This window comes from Delphinus delphis, chromosome 15, assembly GCF_949987515.2.
Source record: "Delphinus delphis chromosome 15, mDelDel1.2, whole genome shotgun sequence".
Lineage (NCBI taxonomy): Eukaryota > Metazoa > Chordata > Mammalia > Artiodactyla > Delphinidae > Delphinus > Delphinus delphis.
The window spans coordinates 83,978,838-83,999,605 of record NC_082697.1 but is presented as its reverse complement, the minus strand read 5'-3'; the positions used below and the strand labels follow the sequence as shown (position 1 = coordinate 83,999,605).

The 20,768-nt window shown below is 44.5% G+C and overlaps 1 protein-coding gene across 6 annotated transcripts in view; it reads right to left on the bottom strand.

The window, feature by feature from the left end:
* RNF216 (ring finger protein 216) overlaps positions 1–20,768 on the bottom strand; it is a 171,715-nt gene that overhangs the window by 18,940 nt on the left and 132,007 nt on the right. For 3 of the 6 annotated variants that reach the window (XM_060032496.1, XM_060032495.1, XM_060032497.1), the window contains exons 14-15: positions 12,722–12,819; positions 846–1,068 (exon numbers count right to left, since the gene is read on the bottom strand). In XM_060032496.1, coding sequence (XP_059888479.1) covers positions 846–1,068; positions 12,722–12,819 — 321 coding nt within the window. Of the gene's footprint in view, positions 1–156; positions 216–845; positions 1,069–11,915; positions 12,031–12,721; positions 12,820–20,768 lie in introns of those variants that run through there. The other 3 variants (XR_009522175.1, XM_060032498.1, XM_060032499.1) reach the window with 2 other exon arrangements.

The following is a 20,768-nucleotide window of genomic DNA, read 5'->3' as shown; positions in this document are numbered from 1 at the left end:
TTTTTTTTTTGGATTTTATTGTTTTGTATTTATTTTTGTTTCACACACACTGTATTTAATTTTATAAGAGATGAATAGACTGACACCGAGCATTGTAAATGGATGACCACAACAGAAGCAACAATGTTGCAGTTACCAAACACGAAACACACTCACACTACGTCATAATATTGACATTCAGTCCAGGAATCCTCCACTGTAACAGCTCCTTCACTCTGCAATGAAAATTGGTTTGTATATTTTTTGCCCCTGAGTCCTTGTGGGATTTTTTTTCTTTTTACTCTAACAGAAAGTCACAAAAATTACAGTCACCCTCATCAGTGTATTTGTCTTTATCACCTAAAGATATCATATGGTAAGTTATATTAACAGAGTCCTTAATACTGAGCCATCCTTGCACATCTGGAACAATCTCACTCGGTCATGGTTTCTATTTGCTGATATTTTATTTAAAGAATTTTAAACCTATATTCGTAAGTGAGATAAATCTGTAGATTTCTTTTTCAGGGTTACCTCTGAGAGGTTTTGGTATCAGCATTATGCTGGCTTTATACAAATATATGTAAAACATTCGTTTACTTTTCTATCCTCGGAAGTATTTCAAATGGCATACAAAAATTTTATTCCCTAAAGGATTAAAAGAATTTGCTCATAAACTGTTGCAGAATGCTTTCTGAGGAGTAGCTTTTTAGCTACTTTCTCAATTTTTGTGTGTAGTTATCTATGCAGTTCCCTATCTTTTCAGGATTCAAAATGTGTTATGTATGTATAAAATCTCTTTTTGTCATATTATGTTATAGATACTTTTTTCCTACAAAGCAACATGTAGCCATGCATTCACTTACAGTGGGGTCGGTCCAGAGGGAGCATCTTGAACACTCCTGGCAAGGGGCTCCTGGGGAGCGAGGATGCTGGCAGAAGTGGTCATATCCATTGATAGATACTCGACAGAGGTAGCACATTTGGGCACCGCAGCGGCAAGACATGCGGTTGCAGCCTTCTGATTTGATGAGGCCGGTCCCACACTTATGGCATTTCCTAATGCGGGCTGCAGTCATCTTTTCTTCACTAAAAAAAGAAAACAGGATTGGAGATAGCACAGAAGATAAAAAAGAAAGAAAAATATTATGGCCCTTAAAGTCTTCCTTTCTTTCCACAGATAATGATTGCTTGGCTCTTTTGGTGACATTCGAAGGGTGAAAAGAGCCTATGTTTTGGGCTTCCCTGGTGGTGCAGTGGTTGGGAATCCGCCTGCCAATGCAGGGGACACGAATTTGAGCCCTGGTTTGGGAAGATCCCACATGCTGCAGAGTAGCTAGGCCCGTGTGCAACAACTGTGCCTGTACTCTACAGCCCGCGAGCCACAACTACTGAGCCTGCATGCTGCAACTACTGAAGCTTGTGTGCCTGCAGCCCATGCTCTGTAACGAGAAAGGCCACTGCAGTGAGAGGCCTACGCACTGCAATGCAGGGTGGCCCCCAATCGCCGCAACTAGAGAGAGCCCTCGCGCAGCAACGAAGACCCAACTCAGTCAAACAAACAAACAAACAAAAAAAGGAGCCTATATTTTGGAGTCTCAGAACTGCTTCAGTTTTTCAGTTGTATGACCTTGGCTAAATTATTTAACTGCCTCGAGACCCAGTTTCCTCATTTTTAAATTGGGAGAACCGAACTTTCTCATAGTGTTTTACAAAATTAATTAATTAATTAATTTTAACATCTCATAGTGTTTTGAGGATTACAGATAAGATACAGGGTACCCTGGCACCTAGTATTTAGAAAATGATTATTCTATTTGTTATAGGAGTCCCTATAGGCTTAAAATGGAGAGAAAAAACTCAGTGTCTTCCTAAACAATGGTTTTTATATACACAAAGCTGGATAATGGAGAGCCAGTAAACCTTAGTTACATACACATCTTAGGTTTTTAAATACATACTTGACATAGGGCTGGGGTAGACACGGCTGGGGGCGATCCAATGCCACCTATGACTTCTTCCTGTTGGCAAAGCTCACTCCTATGACAAACTGGCATGTTGGAATAATACCTTCTCAGACTCCCTTGCAGCTAGGGGATGGGCACACATATGACTCAATCCTGGCCAATGGGAAGCTTGTAGGGAGGCAACTTGTTTCCAGAAGCACTTTTAACTGATTAGATCTAGAGTCAAAATGACAGGTCTTGGCTTGTTTTCAAGAGCTGGCACTTCCGAATTAGTTACTTCTAATGGTGCTGTTCATAACTCTGAAATAACACTTGCCACCTTTGCCTATTATTGCTTATGTGTGTCTTCCTGTGCTGTGTTGAGTTCCTTAAAGTATAAGGCAGAGGCTATGATGCTTGTACCCAGCTGGCATGAAGAAGTATCATCTTGATGGGAAGGAGTCAAAAGGTATTCCTGCTGAGACCAAGAAGAGCATGAATAGCCTTGAAGGACTCATCCCATTGCTCGAGAACTTCTCTCCTCTCCGAGTACAAACACAGTGTGTAACCAGGTAATTGCTTCATTGTAAAGAATGTAATAATGTGGGGATGAGTTCTGATCTGCACTCTCCCTCCTAAAGCTGAGGGAATGCAGCTTTCTTCCTTCCACTGCTCCCAGCTTTTCTGCTAATTAGTAAGAGTAGCCAGATGAGCCTGTGCTCAGGCAAGTGTTTTTTTTTTTTTTCTTTTTTAAATATACATTTAGGACTTCCCTAGTGGCACAGTGGTTAAGAATCCGCCTGCCAACGCAGGGGACAAGGGTTTGAGCCCTGGTCTGGGAAGATCCCACATGCCACAGAGCAACTAAGCCCGTGTGCCACAACTACAGAGCCTGTGCTCTAGAGCCTGCAAGCCACAACTATTGAGCCTGTGAGCCACAACTACTGAAGCCCGTGCGCCTAGAGCCCGTGCTCTGCAACGAGAAGCCACCGCAATGAGAAGCCCATGCACCGCAATGAAGAGCAACCCCTGCTTGCCGCAACTAGAGAAAGCCCGCCCACAGCAACGAAAACCCAACACAGCCAACATAAATAAATAATAAAATAAAAGATATTAAAAAAATTATATATATAAAAAAATACATTTATTTATTTATTTTTGGCTGCGTCGGGTCTTTGTTGCTGCACACGGGCTTTCTCCAGCTGCTGTGTGCAGGCTTCTCATTGCAGTGGCTTCTCTTGTTGTGGAGCATGGGCTCTAGGCATGTGGGCTTCAGTAGTTGTGGCATGTGGGCTCAGTAGTTGTGGCTCACAGGCTCTAGAGTGCAGGCTTAGTAGTTGTGGCGCACAGGTTTAGCTGCTCCATGGCATGTGGGATGTTCCTGAACCAGGGCTCGAACCCATATCCCCTGCATTGGCAGGCGGATTCTTAACCACTGCGACACGAGGGAAGTCCAGGCAAGTGGTTTTAATTACTGATATTTAGAAGACTGTTGTAGAATGCTCCTCAGAAGCCAGATCATATGTGTTTAAAAATAGAAAAATACATTAGGAAATTGGCTGCTATTCATTTCATTTAGGTCTAAGCTTCGAACGGCCCAAAATGAAGGCAGGCAGAACTTCGGCCTGAAAAGAATTTAAACCCAGTTCAAGTTACAGAAGAACAAATGAGTTCTAAGTTTTGCTGAACAGGAAACAAGGTCAAGGAGACAAAGTTTTAAAAAAGTAAATTTATTATTGTCAACATTGTACACATGTTCATGATTTCAGTTAGCTCAGCAACTGTGAAGACAGTTCTCAATGTTCCATGTTAAGACTCACAAGGTTCTGGGACTTCCCTGGTGGTCCAGTGGGTGAGACTCCATGCTCCCAATGCAGGGGGCCCAGGTTCAATCCCTGGTCGGGGAACTAGATTCCCCCATGCATGCCACAACTAAGAGTTCGCATGCCACAACTAAGAGTCTGCATGCCACAACTAAGAGTCCTCATACTGCAACTAAGAAGCCCACATGCCACAACTGAAGATCCTGTATGCCGCAACTAAACATGCCACAACGAAGATCCCATGTGCCACAACTGAGACCTGGTGCAGCCAAAATAAATAAATATTCAAAATTATTATTATTTTAAAATAAAGTTCTTGTCTTTTATTTTTTATTATTTTATTTATTTATCCCCCCCCCCCCCCCGCCGCTTTTTCAGCTGCACCGGGTCTTAGTTGAGGCATATGGGATCTTTGTTGAGGCATGCGGGATCTTTCATTACGGCACGTGGTCTCTTCGTTGCAGTGCTCAGGCTCCTCTCTAGTTGTGGCGTGTGGGTTGCAGGGCGTGTGGGCTCCAGAGCGCGTGGGCTCTGCAGTTTATGGCACGCAGGGTCTCTCATTGAGGCGTGTGAGTTCAATAGTTGTGGCATGCAGGCTTAGTTGCCCTGCAGCATGTGGGATCTTAGTTCCCTGACCAGGGATTGAACTTGTGTCCCCTGCATTGGAAGGCTGATTCTTTACCCCTGGACCACCAGGGAAGTCCCCAAAATTACTATTAAAAAAACAAACAAGACTCACAAGGTTCTGATGAAAAAGTCTCCAATGAAAAGCTGTGACCAAAATACAATTACAATCTTCTATGGCACAAACTTTCTGTGTACACGCACCCTGGAGACTGAGGTGTGGCCTTAAGCCATTGCACTCTGCCTGGGGGCTGGCTCATGTCTTCCCTGGGCAGCTTAGACTGTAGTGTGGGAGAGGAGTGGCTAAAGAGAACCAAGATTATATAGTCCTTTCCAGGAAGAGGGTGCATTTGCTTGCTCTGTTCCACCAAGCTGTCAGTCGCCAATGTGAAATAATACTGGGTGTGGTGGGGGAGAAATGGATGGAGGAGGGGGCTTCCCTGGTGGCGCAGTGGTTGAGAGTCCGTCTGCCGATGCGGGGGACGCGGGTTTGTGCCCCGGTCCGGGAGGATCCCACGTGCCGCGGAGCGTCTAGGCCCATGAGCCATGCCCGCTGAGCCTGCGCGTCCGGAGCGGGAGAGGCCACGGCAGTGAGAGGCCCGCGTGCCGCAAAAAAAAAAAAAAGGATGGAGGAATATGAAAAACACATACAACTCAGCATGGTTATAATGTTCAAATAGCTACTCAACACTGCAAGGATATCTATTCAAGTCCTTTGTTTTTGCAAAAGAACAGAACTAGATAGGGCCAGAATGGCCCTGTACCATAAAAGGACTGCTATTATGGGATGTGGTGACCACCTATCCAGTAATGTGAAAGTGCAAAATGGGACTGGGGAGAAATCATAGTTGATTTTTTTGGGAGGAGGGTGATTTGGCAAGAAGATTCTAAACTAGGCAGGAAGCAAACAGCCCTACAGGATGTGATCATTCACAGGAAAGGAAGAGAAGCCTGGGCTGCAGCTGTGTGGACTGACCTTGTGTTCAAACAGGAAGGCTCACTGCCCTCCTCTACATAACCAATCAAGATCCTACGATTCCATGATTATTTGTTCTCACCACTATTTAATTATGTTGGAAACTCCTTTTGGGAGCTGTCCTTATTTCTTGTAGCATACACTATTCAAAATCGTAAATGGCTTTCCACTGTGAGCATGTGTATGCACTTTTTTGGTGATAATGTGTACATAAAATTTACCATTTTATCTATTTTAAAGTGTACAATTCAGGGACATTTAGTATATTCCCAAAGTTGTGCACCCATCACCATTACCTAGTTCCAGAACATCTTCATCACCCCCAAAGGAAACTGCGCCTATTAAGCACTCACTCTCCCCAATCCCATGTCCCCTGCAACTGCTCATCTGCTTTCTGTCTCTAACGGTTTTGTCTATTCTGTACACAGGCAAATATCCATAAGCCTATGAATACTTTATATAAATGGAATCATACAAGATGTGGCCTTTTGAAACTGGTTTCTTTCACTTAGCATGTTTTGAAGGCTCATCCACAGTGTAGCCAAACATCTTCACTCCCTTTCCACGGCTGAATAATACTCCACTCTATGGATATACTACACTCTGTTTACCATTCATCAGCTGGTGGACATTTGGGTTGTTTCCTCCATTTGGCTATTGCAAACAGTGCTTCTAACGAACATTCTTGTACAAGTTTTGCTGGAATACCTGCCCCATCTTATACCACTTATTATGCTGTATCTTATGATTTAGCAATAAACTGCTTATGATTCCCTGTGTGTACCCTGTGCCTACAAAAAGTGACACTAGATTCCTGTGAGCATCTTTGAGAGTGGCACCACCACCAAGGGGTGCTGATTCTCAATAAATCTCCTTTTACTTCTCTGTCTGGACTGTATAGAGGAATGGGTCTTGGAGAACACTGCATTACTATAAGCCTAATCAGGTGCTGACTCTAATTGCAGCTGCTGTTCCAGATGTCATTTCTTACCAGAGCAAATAAACATAACCTCTGGCAACTGGTATGCAGCCAATGATCTGGAAAATGCTTTTATTTTCTGACCAATAAGCCAAGAACACCAGAAGCAGTTGGCAAGGACCTTGATCATCTGTCAACCAACAGACAATCCACTGGACCACTATTCTAATGACATGCAAATAGAACCCAGTTAACAGGAAGTAGCAGGTACTTTACGATACATTAATATGGTGTATTGTATGCCAGAAGGTGGGAGATAGATCTCTTGAAAATACAGAGATCTCTAATCTCTATGAATCTCTGGTGGCCTGGAGGTCATGTGCATATATATCAGGCTATTCCTTCCAAAGCTACACACACATTGCTGTTATGTTGTATCCCCCTGTATTCCCCACAAAGAAAGAAGTCAGACATTTGGGAGGCCTTTCTGGATTTTGGAATTAACATATATCACATCTGGATACATGGTTCTGATCCATTTACTGCTGATACAAAAGGCCAGGTTTAAGTAGGGTCTAAACCAAGAGAAGCCTTCCAGCTGCTATTGGACCCAGTGGTGTTCCAAGTGTCTACGGCAGACCAACATGCTGAACAGAGCTCGTAGCAGGAACTGACAGGAGAGTCAGAAAGGGGGCTGTGCTTCAAAAAGTAACCAACTCTGGGAATTCCCTGGTGGTCCAAAGGTTAGGACGTGGCACTTTCACTGTGGAGGCGGGTTCGATCCCTGGTTGGGGAACTAAGATCCTGAAATCTGTACAGTGTGGCCAAAAAAAAGTAACCAAGTCTTCTCCTTCTGAGAAACATCTCTGGGTCTGTGACCGAGTCTTGGAGTAGTCTAAATGCCTGATCAAGAACCAGTTTATAGGGTTTCCCTGGTGGTGCAGTGGTTGAGAGTCCGCCTGCCGATGCAGGGGACGCGGGTTCGTGCCCCGGTCCGGGAAGATCCCACATGCCGCGGAGCGGCTGGGCCGTGAGCCATGGCCGTTGAGCCTGTGCGTCCGGAGCCTGTGCTCCGCGACGGGAGAGGCCACAACAGTGAGAGGCCCACATACTGCAAAAAAAAAGAAAGAAAAAAAAAAAAACCAGTTTATAGAGCTGGGCAATACTCCATTACCAACTGCAAGTAGAGTACATATGACCAGGCTTGAGCAGGCCCTGGATACAAGAAGTTGTCTGTTTATGTGCTTTGTCACATTTATAAATCAGGGCTTCCTGCTTAAAAAAGAAAACAACAACAACAAAGAGCTAATACTTACTATATATATAGACTTATCACGTGGCAAGAACCATTCTGGGTATTTTAATCTTCATAACAACCCTACAAGTAGATATGATTATGCTCTATACTTTACAGATAAGGAAATTTAGGCACAGAAAGATTTAAAAATTTGCCTAAGGTTCTTAACTACAGCTATCCAGGGTGAGCACTCAATAAATCTGTACTGACTTCATGAATAAGACATCCTTCTTCAAGGCAAAACAAAGGCTCAAACAGCAACAACAGAAATCATCCGTTCCTCCCAACTCAAACTAGATATGACATGTCCACAATAACAAGAACAGGTTTGGGGGGAGCTGGCTCGTAAGCCGGCTGAAAGACAATTCTAAATGAGAAGTTTAAAGTGTTTTAGGCGATAACACAGCTGCTAGAATACTGCCAGACAAGATGACGACTTTGAAAAAAGAACATTTTTTGACATGTTCATCACTCAAGGCCATGCCACTGGTCAGGGTGGTGGTCACTCTAAAATATAAAGGCTGGCCGACAGGGATAAGCCTGGATGTGATGAAGCAATACCAGATTTTTCTAGTTGGTGTGGTATTTGTGATTACTATGTATGTGGCTGAATTAGTTTTCTTTTGTTTCCTGTAACCTTAATCACATCTGCAAAGCCCTTTGCCATGTGAGATGAAAAACAAAACAAAACAAACCACAGGTTCTGGGGATTAGGGCATGGATTATCTTTGGAGGCCATTTTCTCTTCTCTAACATAGTCTGCCCTCTGGCTTCCAAAGACTGATATCCATCCCACATGCAAACTACAGTGACCTCATCTCAAGGACCCCAAAGATCTCATCCAGTATAACATCAACTCAAATTTCATCATCTAAATTAGGTATAGATGAGACTCTGGGTATGATCCACTATGGGACACACTTCCTCTCCATTTGTGGGCCTGGGAAACTAAAGAAACAAATCATCTGCTCCTAAAATACAATGATGGGACAGGCCTAGGACAGCATTTATAGATATTCTGGTTCAAAGGGGGAGAAAATGGAAGGAAAAAAGGAGCCACCATTCCTAATAAATTTAGAAATCCAGCTGGGCAAACTCCCTTTATATTTCAGCTCTGAGCACAATCCTCTGTGGCTCACAGCTCTGTTCATGGCTTGAAGAGGAATAATCCTTCCTTTTTCAAGAAAGGTAGCATATGTTTGTAGCTGAGTAGTTTTTAATCAGCCTGTTCGCTGCTTATAGAATTTTGGGGGTCTGACAGACATCTTTCATTTTGTACTGTCTCTTTCAGTCCAACCTGGCAGTGTTTCTACTGATATAAAATTCTCAAGAACCTTGTGGGTCTCCCATGTATGTCACAGGGATTCATTCCATTAAGACATGAAGTTCAGGGGCTTCCCTGGTGGCACAGTGGTTAAGAATCCGCCTGCCAATGCAGGCGACACAGGTTCGATCCCTGGTCCGGGAAGATCCCACATGCTGTGGCGCAACTAAGCCCCTGCTCCACAACTACTGAGCCCGCACTCTAGAGCCCACAAGCCACAACTACCGAGGCCCGCGTGTCTAGAGCCCGTGCTCCACAACAAGAGAAGCCAATGCAGTAAGAAGCCCACGCACTGCAACGAAGAGTAGCCCCGGCTCCCCGCAACTAGAGAAAGCCTGTGCACAGCAACGAAGACCCAACACAGCCAATAATAAATAAATAAATAAATTTATTAAAAAAAAAAAAGACATGAAGCTCATTCACAGATATTTCCTTGATAATCCCATCTCTACTTTTGGCTTCTGCTTAGATGGCTGAGGGATAATGCCCGAGTTTCCTAGAGGCTCCCTGGTTACACCGAGGGGATCTGTGAGTCACTCTCTCAGGCTCTTCAAAGAGCCTTTGTGTAACTGAACACTCTGACATTCTCAAGGCAGCCTTGGTTTTTTTCTCTAGAGCATGCTTTTCCTGACAGTCAATCTCTTAATTTTAGGGTCTTTCATCATCTGAAGAGTATGAGATTTTCAGAAACAATCAAGCCTGTTCCTTAAAAAAAAAAAATTATTTATTTATTTATTTATTTATTTATTTATTATTTTTGGCTGTGTTGGGTCTTCGTTGCTGTGTGCAGGCCTTCTCTAGTTGCGGCGAGCAGGGGATACTCTTCATTGCAATGCGCGGGCTTCCCATTGCGGTGGCTTCTCTTGTTGCAGAGCAGAGGCTCCAGGCATGCGGGCTTCAGTAGCTGTGGCACGCGGGCTCAACAGTTGTGGCTCGTGGGCTCTAGAGTGCAGGCTCAGTAGTTGTGGTGCACGGGCTTAGTTGCTCCATGGCATGTGGGATCTTTCTGGACCAGGGCTAGAACCCTTGCCCCTTGCACCAGCAGGTGGATTCTTGACCACTGCGCCACCAGAGAAGTCCCGCCTGTTCCTTTTTGTTAACAGCTCTCCTCTCAGTCTGTCTCTTTCCACTTGCATTTTCTACTCTTCAATACTGTGCTTGGGGGACTTCCCTGGTGGTCCAGTGGGTAAGACTCTGTGCTCCCAATGCAGGGGGCCTGGGTTCAATGCCTGGTTGGGGAACTAGATCCCCCATGCATGCCTCAACTGAGAGTCCGCATGCCGCAAATAAAGATCCTACATGCCAAAACTAAGACCCAGCAGAGCCAAAAAAAAAAAAAAAAAAAATACTGTGCTTGGAAACTTCAGTTAAATGTCGTTTCACCATTTACAAGTTCTACTTTCTTCATAATTGCTGGACACAAGTCAGCTAAGCTTTCTGCCATTATATAACAAGGATTCCCTTTCCTCCAGTTTTCAATAACATGTTCTCCATTTCCTTCTGAGTCCTCACCAGCACTGCCTTTCGTGTCCATATTTCTACTAACAGTCTGTTCATGGTGATTTAAGTGTTCTCTAAGGTAATTTAGGCTTTGCCCATAATGGTCCTCACTTACTTCTGAGCCCTCAATGGTGGTTTCTAATGTCTGTATTTCTACTAATGGTCTGTTCAAGGCAATCTATGTATTTTTCTATCATGCTTCTCAAAATTCTTCCAGTTTCTACCCATTGCCCAATTCCAAACCCATTTCTACATTTTAAGGTATCTGTTACAGCAGCATTCCACTTCTGGTTCCAAAATTTATTTTCTATTGCTGCTATAACAAATTACCACAAACTTATTAGCTAAATGTAACACAAATTTATTATTTTATAGTTTTATAGGTCAGAAGTCCAGCATGGATCTCATCAGACTAAAATCAAGGTGCTGGTGGGCTATGTTACCTACTGGAGGTTCTAGGAGACAATCTGTTTGCTGCTCATCTGGAATGTCAGAGGATTCAGTTCTTTGAGGTTGTAGGACTTGAAGTCCCCATTTTCTTGGCAGCTATAAACAGAAGGTTATTCTCTGCTTCTGGAAGCTCTCACGTTCCTTGGCTCATGGCCTTCTTCCTCTACCTTCACAGAGAGCAACAGGAGGTAAAATTCTTCTTGTGTCTCTCTGACTCTTTGTCCATCATTCCATCTTTGTCTGATCAGAGAAAAGCTCACTCTGCTTTTAAGAAGTCATGTGATTAGACTGGATTTACCTGGATAATTCACAATAATCTTCCCTATTTCAAGTTCCATAGCCTGAATCACATTTGGAAAGTCCCTACTGCCATGTAAGGAAATATATCCAAAGATTTATAGGTTCCAGAGATTAGGACATGGGACATCTTTGGGGAACATTATTCTGCCTACCAAACCTGTGGCAAACAGCAAAGTCATGGAGCCATTTGCCTAGGTTCAAATTCCTGCTACGCCAATTACTACCTGTGTGACCATGTTTACTTGGGCTCTCTGTGTGTCAGTTGTGTCATCTGTAAAATGAGGATAATAGTACCTATCTGTGGTGGAGACCTGGAGACTGTTAACTGCCCCAAATAGCCATTTCCCACTTTATTTTCTTGGTCACAAAACCCACTCCTTACCCTTCAAATTTAAGCTGGAGAAAAATTCGGCCAGCTAGAAACTATATATGGTATCTGCCTTGGAGCCAAGTTGTGGCCATATGACTCAGTTTAGACCAACAGGGTATGAGCAGAAATAATATATATAATTTCTGCTTCACTTAAAACTTAGAAGCTGTCTGCCTGGCAACTTGTCTCTGTCTCTCTCCTTTTCTGCGGGCTGGAGTGCAAATGTGGCTGCAACCTAGTCACAATTATGCAGATAAGAACACCACCTTAGTGAAGCAATGAGATCAAGAAACCTAGGTCTTTGAATGACCTCATGGGACAGATCTGCCCCACCTGCCAGGTAGGGCTGGACTATCATATGAGAGAGAAATAGACTTCTGTATTATATAAATCAATGTATTTAATAGCTGTAAAGTGCCCAGACACATAAGGAGTGCTATACAGTGATGTTCTTCTTACTGACTGCATTATTTTGAATTCTGGAGGTTGTACTTCTACTTAATGTCTCAGGCCACCAGTCTCCTACAGAAAACAGATAAGCAACAGTAGTGCAATGTGACTTAATTAAAACGTGTAATAAGGGACTCCCCTGGTGGTGCAGTGGATGAGAATCCGCCTGCCAATGCAGGGGACACATGCTCAATCCCTGGCCCAGGAGGATACTACATGCCACGGAGCAACTAAGCCCGTGCGCCACAACTACTGAGCCTGTGCTCTCGAGCCCGTGAACCACAACTACTGAAGCCCACAAGCCACAACTACTGAAGCCTGCGCGCCTAGAGCCCGTGCTCGGTAACAGAAGCCACTGCAATGAGAAGCCTGCGTACCGCAACGAGGAGTAGCCCCTGCTCGCTGCAACTAGAGAAAAGCCTGCGCACAGCAATGAAGACTCAACGCGGCCAAAAATAAGTTAATTAAAATGTGTAATAACACATTTTATTTTATTAGTAAAGAGAAGAGGAACCGAAAGTTATTGAATTCATATGTGCCAGGCATTTACTATGTTACATTTGACCGAGAAATAGTTCTAAGAGGCTGCAGAGATGAGGAAACAGAGGCTCAGGGGTTAGGTCCCTTCCTTGAGATCATTCTAGCCTGGGGTAGCTTCAGAGCTTATTTTTCCCACAATATTCACTGCCCCCTCTGCCCAAAAGGCAGGTTAATGGGGGAGTTGCAAATCAGTCAATAAGCCCCCCTGAATCATGTTACTCACATAGATGTTCGGTACTTGATGTCATCTTTTTCAGCCAGTTCTTCACAAGTGAGACCGTTGTGCTCTTTCCAGAGTCCCTGACACTTCCTACAGGTTTCCTGGGGATAAAGGAGAGACACAAAGACAGCTCTTGGTGAGTAGACACCATATACGTCTCTGTTGAACAATCGGGAATGCGAAACACGCTTCACTTGGCTTGATTCTTTCAGAGGATCTCTCTCCTTTTCAGCAGGGATATTTCTAAAGACATCTCAATAGAAGATGTAAGAATCATTGTAAGAAAGCATGGGGAAATTTTTCTCTCCTTGGATCAAAAGAAAGTGTCGCTCCCATCACCCAAGGTTTATAAGGTTTTCTAAAATGCCAGGAGTCACCTGAAAAAACTACAGAAGATAAATTTATGTGATCTTGGTTTTTTAAAGATAAAATACTGTGAGCTGCTTGAGGTCTGGTTCTGCCCAGCGTTCCAGGGTTGGTCTGGCATAGACCACTTGTGTTGAATTGAAGTGAAGAACAGTCTAGATTAGGATCACTAGGGGTCCTTAAGGGAGACATTCCCTCAGTCATCCCTCACTCATAAACATGGATATCATCCTCCATAGCTTAACTTCATTTATAAACATAAATTCAAAATAATTACTAATTTTTATTCTAGGACTCTTCACAGTTTATAAAATATTTTCACATGTGCCAGAAACCATCTCACATCAGTAACAGGAATTTAAAGAAACATTAATGCAATTTAATTTCCATAAATAGAAACCACAACCCTAATAAGTACAATGAAGGAAGAAATGGTGGTGTCAGCTTTGTTTGGCCTGGGGCGACAGTGAAGGCTTGAGGACGTGCAGCCTGAGATCAGAAAGACGAGTCAAAGAAAGCAGAAAGAGAATAGCATTCCAGACAGAGGAAGAGTAAGAGAAAGACTCTGGTAGATGAAACTGGCCGAGTTTGGTTCCTGTAGCTGGACTGCAGGCAGTGAAAATAGGCCTCGTGAGGCCTGCTGGAGCCCGTCCATGTGACGCTTTGTAGGATGTGATTATCAGTTTGACCTTTATCCTAAGAGTGGTAGGGAAGCATCGAAAGGTGTCAAGCATGGAAGTAACATGAGCAGGTTTGTGATTTTAAAAGATGATTCTGCGTGGAGAACAGAGCAGAGGGAGAAAAGAGTGGAAGTGTAAGACACTAGGAAGCTATTAAAGTCATTCAGGAGAGAGACTATGGAGGCCCCGGTCAGGTAGGTGAGGACATGAAGGAAAGTTGACTGATTTAAGAGAAATTTAGGAAGTAAAACTGGCTGGCTTGGTGACGGCCTGGCTCTGGGAATGAGGAGAGGGAGGTATCACCCTGATGCCTTGGTTTCTGGTTTGTGCAACCCAAGATAATAGCGACATGGATGGAGCTTGGGAACAGTGGAAAAGGCCTGGCTTGGGAGGAGGGAGGGCAGGTGTTAAGATCCCGAGTTGATCTTGGCAGTAATGACACAGGGGGACCTGTAGGACACCCAGTGGAGATGTCAGGCAGGGAGTTGGGGGTACATGTTTAGCATCTGGAAGTACCTGGGGTAGAGCTTGCCAGGAGATGTGCTAGATTATATCTTCACATCAATTCTAGAAACATCTACCTCTGTACTCTCCACTTACTACTGAACTTTCTGTAATATATACTGCTAAGATGACTCTAACAAGGTGCAGAGTAGTATACATAGTAAAGATGCTGCCACTTCTACATCAAAAAAGGTGGTGGTGGGAGAATATAGTGATATATAAAATCAACCTGAAAGGATACTCAAGTAATTGGTAGTACTGATTGTCCCGAGTGGCTGGAAAGTGGGGTGAGACTTCTTACTGTAAGCTCTTTGTATCTTTTGTATCTTGTACTACACCTAATTAAAATATAAAATTTTAAAAGAGAAAGAGAAATAAAATGGACTGCTTGAGGAACTGAGAACCTGAATAACTCTCATAAAAAGGCTTCTATCAATGGCATGGGGTGGGGTGGGGTGCGGTTAGAGATAAGCTGATCAGAGATTCTCTATTAAATGCTGTTGCTTCCAAGGGATATGCTGCTCTCTGGTCCACTACCTACATCTCTGTCAGTAAACAGAAGCTAAATCAGTACTGACTTCATTACTACACACCCAAACGTAAAGCAGCGTAAAACCCATTTTTAAAAAAAAAAACATTTTTAAAAGACCTTGTGCCTGACTATTCTGGGAAACTGGAGGATAAACAACAGCTGGAGAATAAATGAGCTAGTATCTATATCCTAACCTTCAAAACAATGCTAACCTAGCCACCCACCAGGAATAACATCTTGGAAACAATGCATGGCATTTAGAGAGTGCTTTCCAGCATTCCTGGTGATCCAGTTATTAATTCATGGGACCTTCTTCATAAGGGAAGAACCCATTTTCTAGGTGAGGTGCACAGGTCCATGACAGCAAGATGACCTGGCCAAGCTGAGTCAGCTGTGAGTGGTCACCGCGAAGCCACTGCTTACTTCCAATGTCACAGCGGCTCTCCTGTAGGTCCATGTGTGGTTTTTCAGGCATGTACTTCTCATTGAAGGGCTGAGGGGTCCCAGAGAATAAAAATGAAATGTCTTTTGAAGAGACTAGCTAGTTAGACATTGAAACCCACAATTAAAAGAAGGCAAGCAAATAGCAGGCTGGGTGAATTTTACATTTGGACCTTTCTGTGTGTTGTTTCTTTACAACGTACCCTCTCTTCTAAACACAGCGTATACTTCACTAAGCTGTAATTCTCTCCTCTCAAGTACAGCTAGGCTTTGTTCCTTCCTAAATGCAACAAATGCTTAAACAATATTAGGCAGAAGAAAGTTCTTCAATGTTTCTAACGTGAAGATAATCAATTCTTCAAAGTAAGGTTAATGAAAGTCCCAAGGACCATTTTGGAAGGTGGAGTACAACGCTGACAAGTAACTTCAAAACATGAAGGACATGCATATCCTGGCTGTCAAATCTAATTGGAGAGGCTTCCCATCGCCTGTGTGCATTTTCAGATCAGGAGGAAACAGATGAATTCATCATCGGCCCAAATACAACAGAGAAGGCAGCTCCTTCCTTCTTGATGAGGAAGGCATGCACACACTGGTTAATTCAGCAGCTACCAGTCCATGCTCCTCATGACATCAGAGAGATTTCTGGTTAAGTTCTACGTTGCCCTTTAGTGCGCAAGATGCGTCAAGGTGTTTTGACTATTCATTAAGGTCTTAACTTTGTACTCTAAAGAAAGTACTCGACAGCTTCTCTTCATCCAGTTTCTGCTGCTTAAATAATGTTTACTGGGTAAGGCAGAAGATCAAGTTTGGTTTCAGATGACCCTGTCAGGGAGCTGACATTTCTTCAAAGAAACAGCTTCCTAAAAGACTAGCAGACAGCGTCCAGGTCATCATCTACGCATAGCAGGGCTTCCTGCTGCTGGCAAAGAACCCGAGAGATGAGACCAAGGGTCCAAGTCACCAGACTCTGCACTTCTTGCTCGCCATCCCTCCAGGCCTGCTCTGAGGTTTCTTGGTTCCCTGTGCATCCTGCATCTTTCCTGCTTGACTTCCAGCCTTGTCTCAGAAGCGGAACACAGTAGAAACTGCTCACTTATTTCTGAATGGTTCCTCCAGTGAAACTTCCAGACTCACTATCCAGGGGAGAGAAGTCTGCTGGCCTAAGATATGGGGTATGGGGCTGTGGCCAATTCATATCAAATCTCTGAAATTCCAGCTCTCTGCTTTGCCATCTCAGGTACTCAAAAACTGGTGGGGCCGTAAATCCTCACACCTCTTAAGTAAAAGATGAGGCCCGGGCACCTGACCATTCACAAGTGCTTAGCATAATCCAGAAGCCACAGGGCTATGGGCATTCAGGCCACATGTGTCTTCCAGCTGTCAAAGTCACTGGTTCTCCCCACCTCAAGACCCAAATGACATACGGATGCTAGCCAAAGCCAGAAAGAGTTCGATTTTAAGACAGGAAAACAGGCAATGAGATGGATGCTGGAACCCTTGGGAATCAATAAAGCTTGGCAAAGTCAAAGCTCAGGCAGAATCAGTGGGCTTTCCTTCCTTTCACTAAGGGAATTTGAGGATTTCTATTTTCTCTACGGCAAGGATGCCAAGGAAGTCAGATATGTGAGCAAACCAAGTAGAGCACAGTGGAGGTAAGTATAATAGTGTACACATGTACGTGCGCATGCGCACACACGAGCACACAAGAGACAGCAAAGGGGGTGGGGCTAAGTCAGACAAGGATTCTTTGAGGAGTTGGTGTCTTCATGGGACTGAATAAAACCAGTATCGTGAGGACTTCCCTGGTGATCCAGTGGTAGAGAATCCGCCTTACAATGCAGGGGATGCAGGTTCGATCCCTGGTCAGCAAACTGAGATCCCAGATGCTGCGGGGCAACTAAGCCTGCGCAACACAACTACTGAGCTTGTGCGCCTCAACTAGAGAGAAGCCTGCACGCCGCAAAGAAGGTCCCTCGTGCTGCAACGAAGACCCGATGCAGCCAAAACAAACAAAAATTAAAATACAACAGTATCATGAGTGATGAGAACATCCAGGCAACCAATAAAGTACTCCTCACATCTGGACTGACATCTCTTAGGGAAGTGCCTTTCCCAGCTACAACAGCCATTAAAGTACATAAAATGTAGAACCAGGGAATTCTCTGGAGGTCCAGTGGTCAGGACTCTGTGCTTTCACTGCTGAGGGTGTGGGTTTAATCCCTGGTCCGGGAACTAAGTTCCCACAAGCCACACGGCATGGCCAAAAAAAGAAGTAGAACCAGACTCTCAATCAAACATTTCAACAATGAAACATACTCAAAGTGTTAATATTTTAATGAACACAAAAGGTTTTCATATTATTAAATAGAATTGTTTTGTTTTGGGCTTCCCTGGTGGCGCAGTGGTTGGGAGTCCGCCTGCCGATGCAGGGGACACGGGTTCGTGCCCCGGTCCGGGAAGATCCCACATGCCGCAGAGCGGCTGGGCCCGTGAGCCATGGCCGCTGAGCCTGCGTGTCCAGAGCCTGTGCTCCGCAACGGGAGAGGCCACAACAGTGAGAGGCCCGTGTACCGCAAAAAAAAAAAAAAAAAATTGTTTTTTAAATAAAATTATTTAAAAGTATTTATTTCATCCTACCCTTTACAATTTTCTGTATTTATGTATATTTTGCAATGTATGTTACAACAGTAGTACAGACACATAATTTATAAATAAATAAATACATACTTTGGGGGGAATTCTGCTGTACACATTTTTTTCCAATACAGAGAGCAATCGCAAAGTTGTGCCATCTACTACCCTAGCTATCAGAAAGTCACGGAAGGGATCCAGACGTGGCAGCAACCTGCCTGGGCTTGCGTTTCCAAATGCACTGATGCACTGAAGAGGCTGAGACTAGAGGCAAGAGGACAGTTAAGCAGCAACTGAAGAGTCTATGGGACTGGGTTGGGGAAAACATGGACTTGGATCAAGTGATGAAGGAGGAGGAGCAGATCTGAGTGAGGGTGGGAGGCAGAGGTGAGAACAGAAGTTTAATTTTAAACGAGCTTATTTATTCACTCTCAATATTTGCTGAATTTTTATCATTGGTTGAGGGCTGTATGAGATGCTGGGGATACAGCATTAAGAAAGTTAGACTCAGTGTCTAACTTCTTGCAGCTTATGTTCTGCTGAAGAAAACAGACATTAGACAAACTGGATATACAGCTACAACTGTGACAGGAACATTCAGAGGAAAAGCACTGGGCGCTGTAGAAGAGCGGAGTTAAATTAGCCCAGCGATCAGGAAGGGCTTTGTGAGGATGTGATGTTGAAGCTGAGCCCTGAGGGATGAGCAGAGTTAGCCAGATGCGGGGGAAGGGTGTTCCAGGCAGAGGGGAGAGGATGTGTGAAGGCTTTGGCACAGGTGAGGGCCTGTCTCATTCAAGGAGCACAGAGGGAGTTGGTATTGGCTGGAGCCCAAGGGGCAGAGCTGAGAGTAGACAGTGGTGAATCCTGGTGCAGCCGCTGAGGCTGGAGGGAGGTGTTTGGAAAGCCAGGCTAAATAGGTGGGAAGTGCAATGATCTAATTCACATTTTCAAAAGATCACTCTGGCGGCTGATGGCTTGCTAGGTTGTAGGACCTTGCAGTGACCCCCTCACTGAACTAGGGTCTGGTAAATAACTTTTAGGGGAACAAGCCCTAGAGTCTGGATTCAGTTCTTGGGCAGACTTCCTCCACAGCCCTCCACAAATAAGGCCACAACCTCCCTCCTGAACCAAGTTGTGCCAATGCTGAGCCTGGCAGAGGTGAGGCTGACCTGTGACCAGCAAACGGCAACATACCTATCTTTTCTTATTAGGAATAAGAGGACCACTTTTCCTACACGATTTCAGAAAGGGACTTCATTATTATTTTAAAAAGGAGATTGTTTTTTTCAGTTTTGGCTCTTTAGATGAGTTTCTCATTGAAATGTCATCTATATGGTATGGAACATCTTTAACAAGAGTCTTGAACTCAGACATCTCACCCGAGACCCTGGTTCAAGGTTTCAGACCTATACACCTTTTGGTACAGGCTGTTTACACACACATTTCACTTAGTCTTCACAGCAATTCTACAAGGGAAGTACTGGCCATTATCCACCCCTCCCTTTTTTTTTAAGTAAATGAGAAAGGAAGGCTCAGAGAGGCAAATTAACTTGTTTAAGGTCACAGAGCTATGGACTCAAGTCTGCTCAAATCCATTTACACTCCCCACTCTATTCTCACTGATTCCAGCACGGTATCTGTGAGCAAGAACAGGTCATTGTTTACTGGAAGCCCTGAGGTTACAATGGGCATCTTGTGTAAGGAGACCACAGACAAAAGGTCAGTGAGGTCACATAGAACCAAGCGTCAGGGTAGCAAAGGTGTGGACACCGAGCTGCAGCTGTGCAGGATGCCTGCTTCCCTGCGTTTCCTGGAGAGCTGGGAATGACCCATTAAGAGGCAGGATGGACTGGGATTAAACACGAGGACACCTTTTATTAATGATAATGATAGGAACCTGCTAATCACAAAGTAATCCTGGACTGGACACACGTGAGGAAGTAGCTGTTCCTGTCACTTTCAGCCAGTTGCATGTCTGGCGGGGCACTGACGGAAGTGTGTTTTTAGATTCCCATTAGATGAACAAACGTGAGTATTCCACACCAGAACCAAATATCAGTTACCTGGTCCTTCCCTCAACCAGCCCCTGGAACTTTACTTGTAAATAATGGCCGCTCACTTCCCCAAGGTGGCCAGGATTAGAATACATGAAGACTTGCTAGTGAGAATGCTTGGGATGATTTACCATCACCAACCCTGTGATTCAGTGCAGACAATTTCTGCACTGAAAGGAGTAAGGACACCTTCACTTTCCCTCCCTCGCCCCCTTCAACAAATACCTCCTGAGCGCTGCCACGAGGACCAGGCACTGTTCTGAGCAAACGATCACTGAACAAATGAAGTCCCTGCCCTCCCCGAGTCTACATTCTGGGAGTGCTGGAGTGGGTGGATCGCCAAACAGATAAACGTCTAGTCTGTAGGAAGACAAGGAGCACCCAGGGGAACTAAAGCAAGGTGAGGGGCAAAGAGGTGTGAAGGACAGCCCTGCGCAGAGGTGGCGTGTCAGTTCAAACCTGAAGGGTATCTGGTAGAGGAGTGGGAGCAGGATGGAGGATGGTCAAGTGAGCCAGGAGAGAAGAAGGAGAGAAGCTCAGAGAAACAGCCGTCCCAGGTCTCACGTCCGTCCTGAGCCAGCACCCAAGGCCAGCACTGTTGGCCTCCTGCCAGTGCCACACGCTCAACATCCTCAACCTCGCAAAGCTCTGCCTAGGTGTCCTTTCTCTGCTGGCAACAACTACTCATCAGCTCTCATTTCAAGTACCGGGGGCTCTGGAAAACCCAAATGACACGGGCAAAAGTTGGCACTCTTTCTCTGGACTCTTGGAGCCCTTGGCTCCAACTCTATCACAGTAGCACTTTTAATAGTGTCTTGTAATTATCTGGTTACATCACA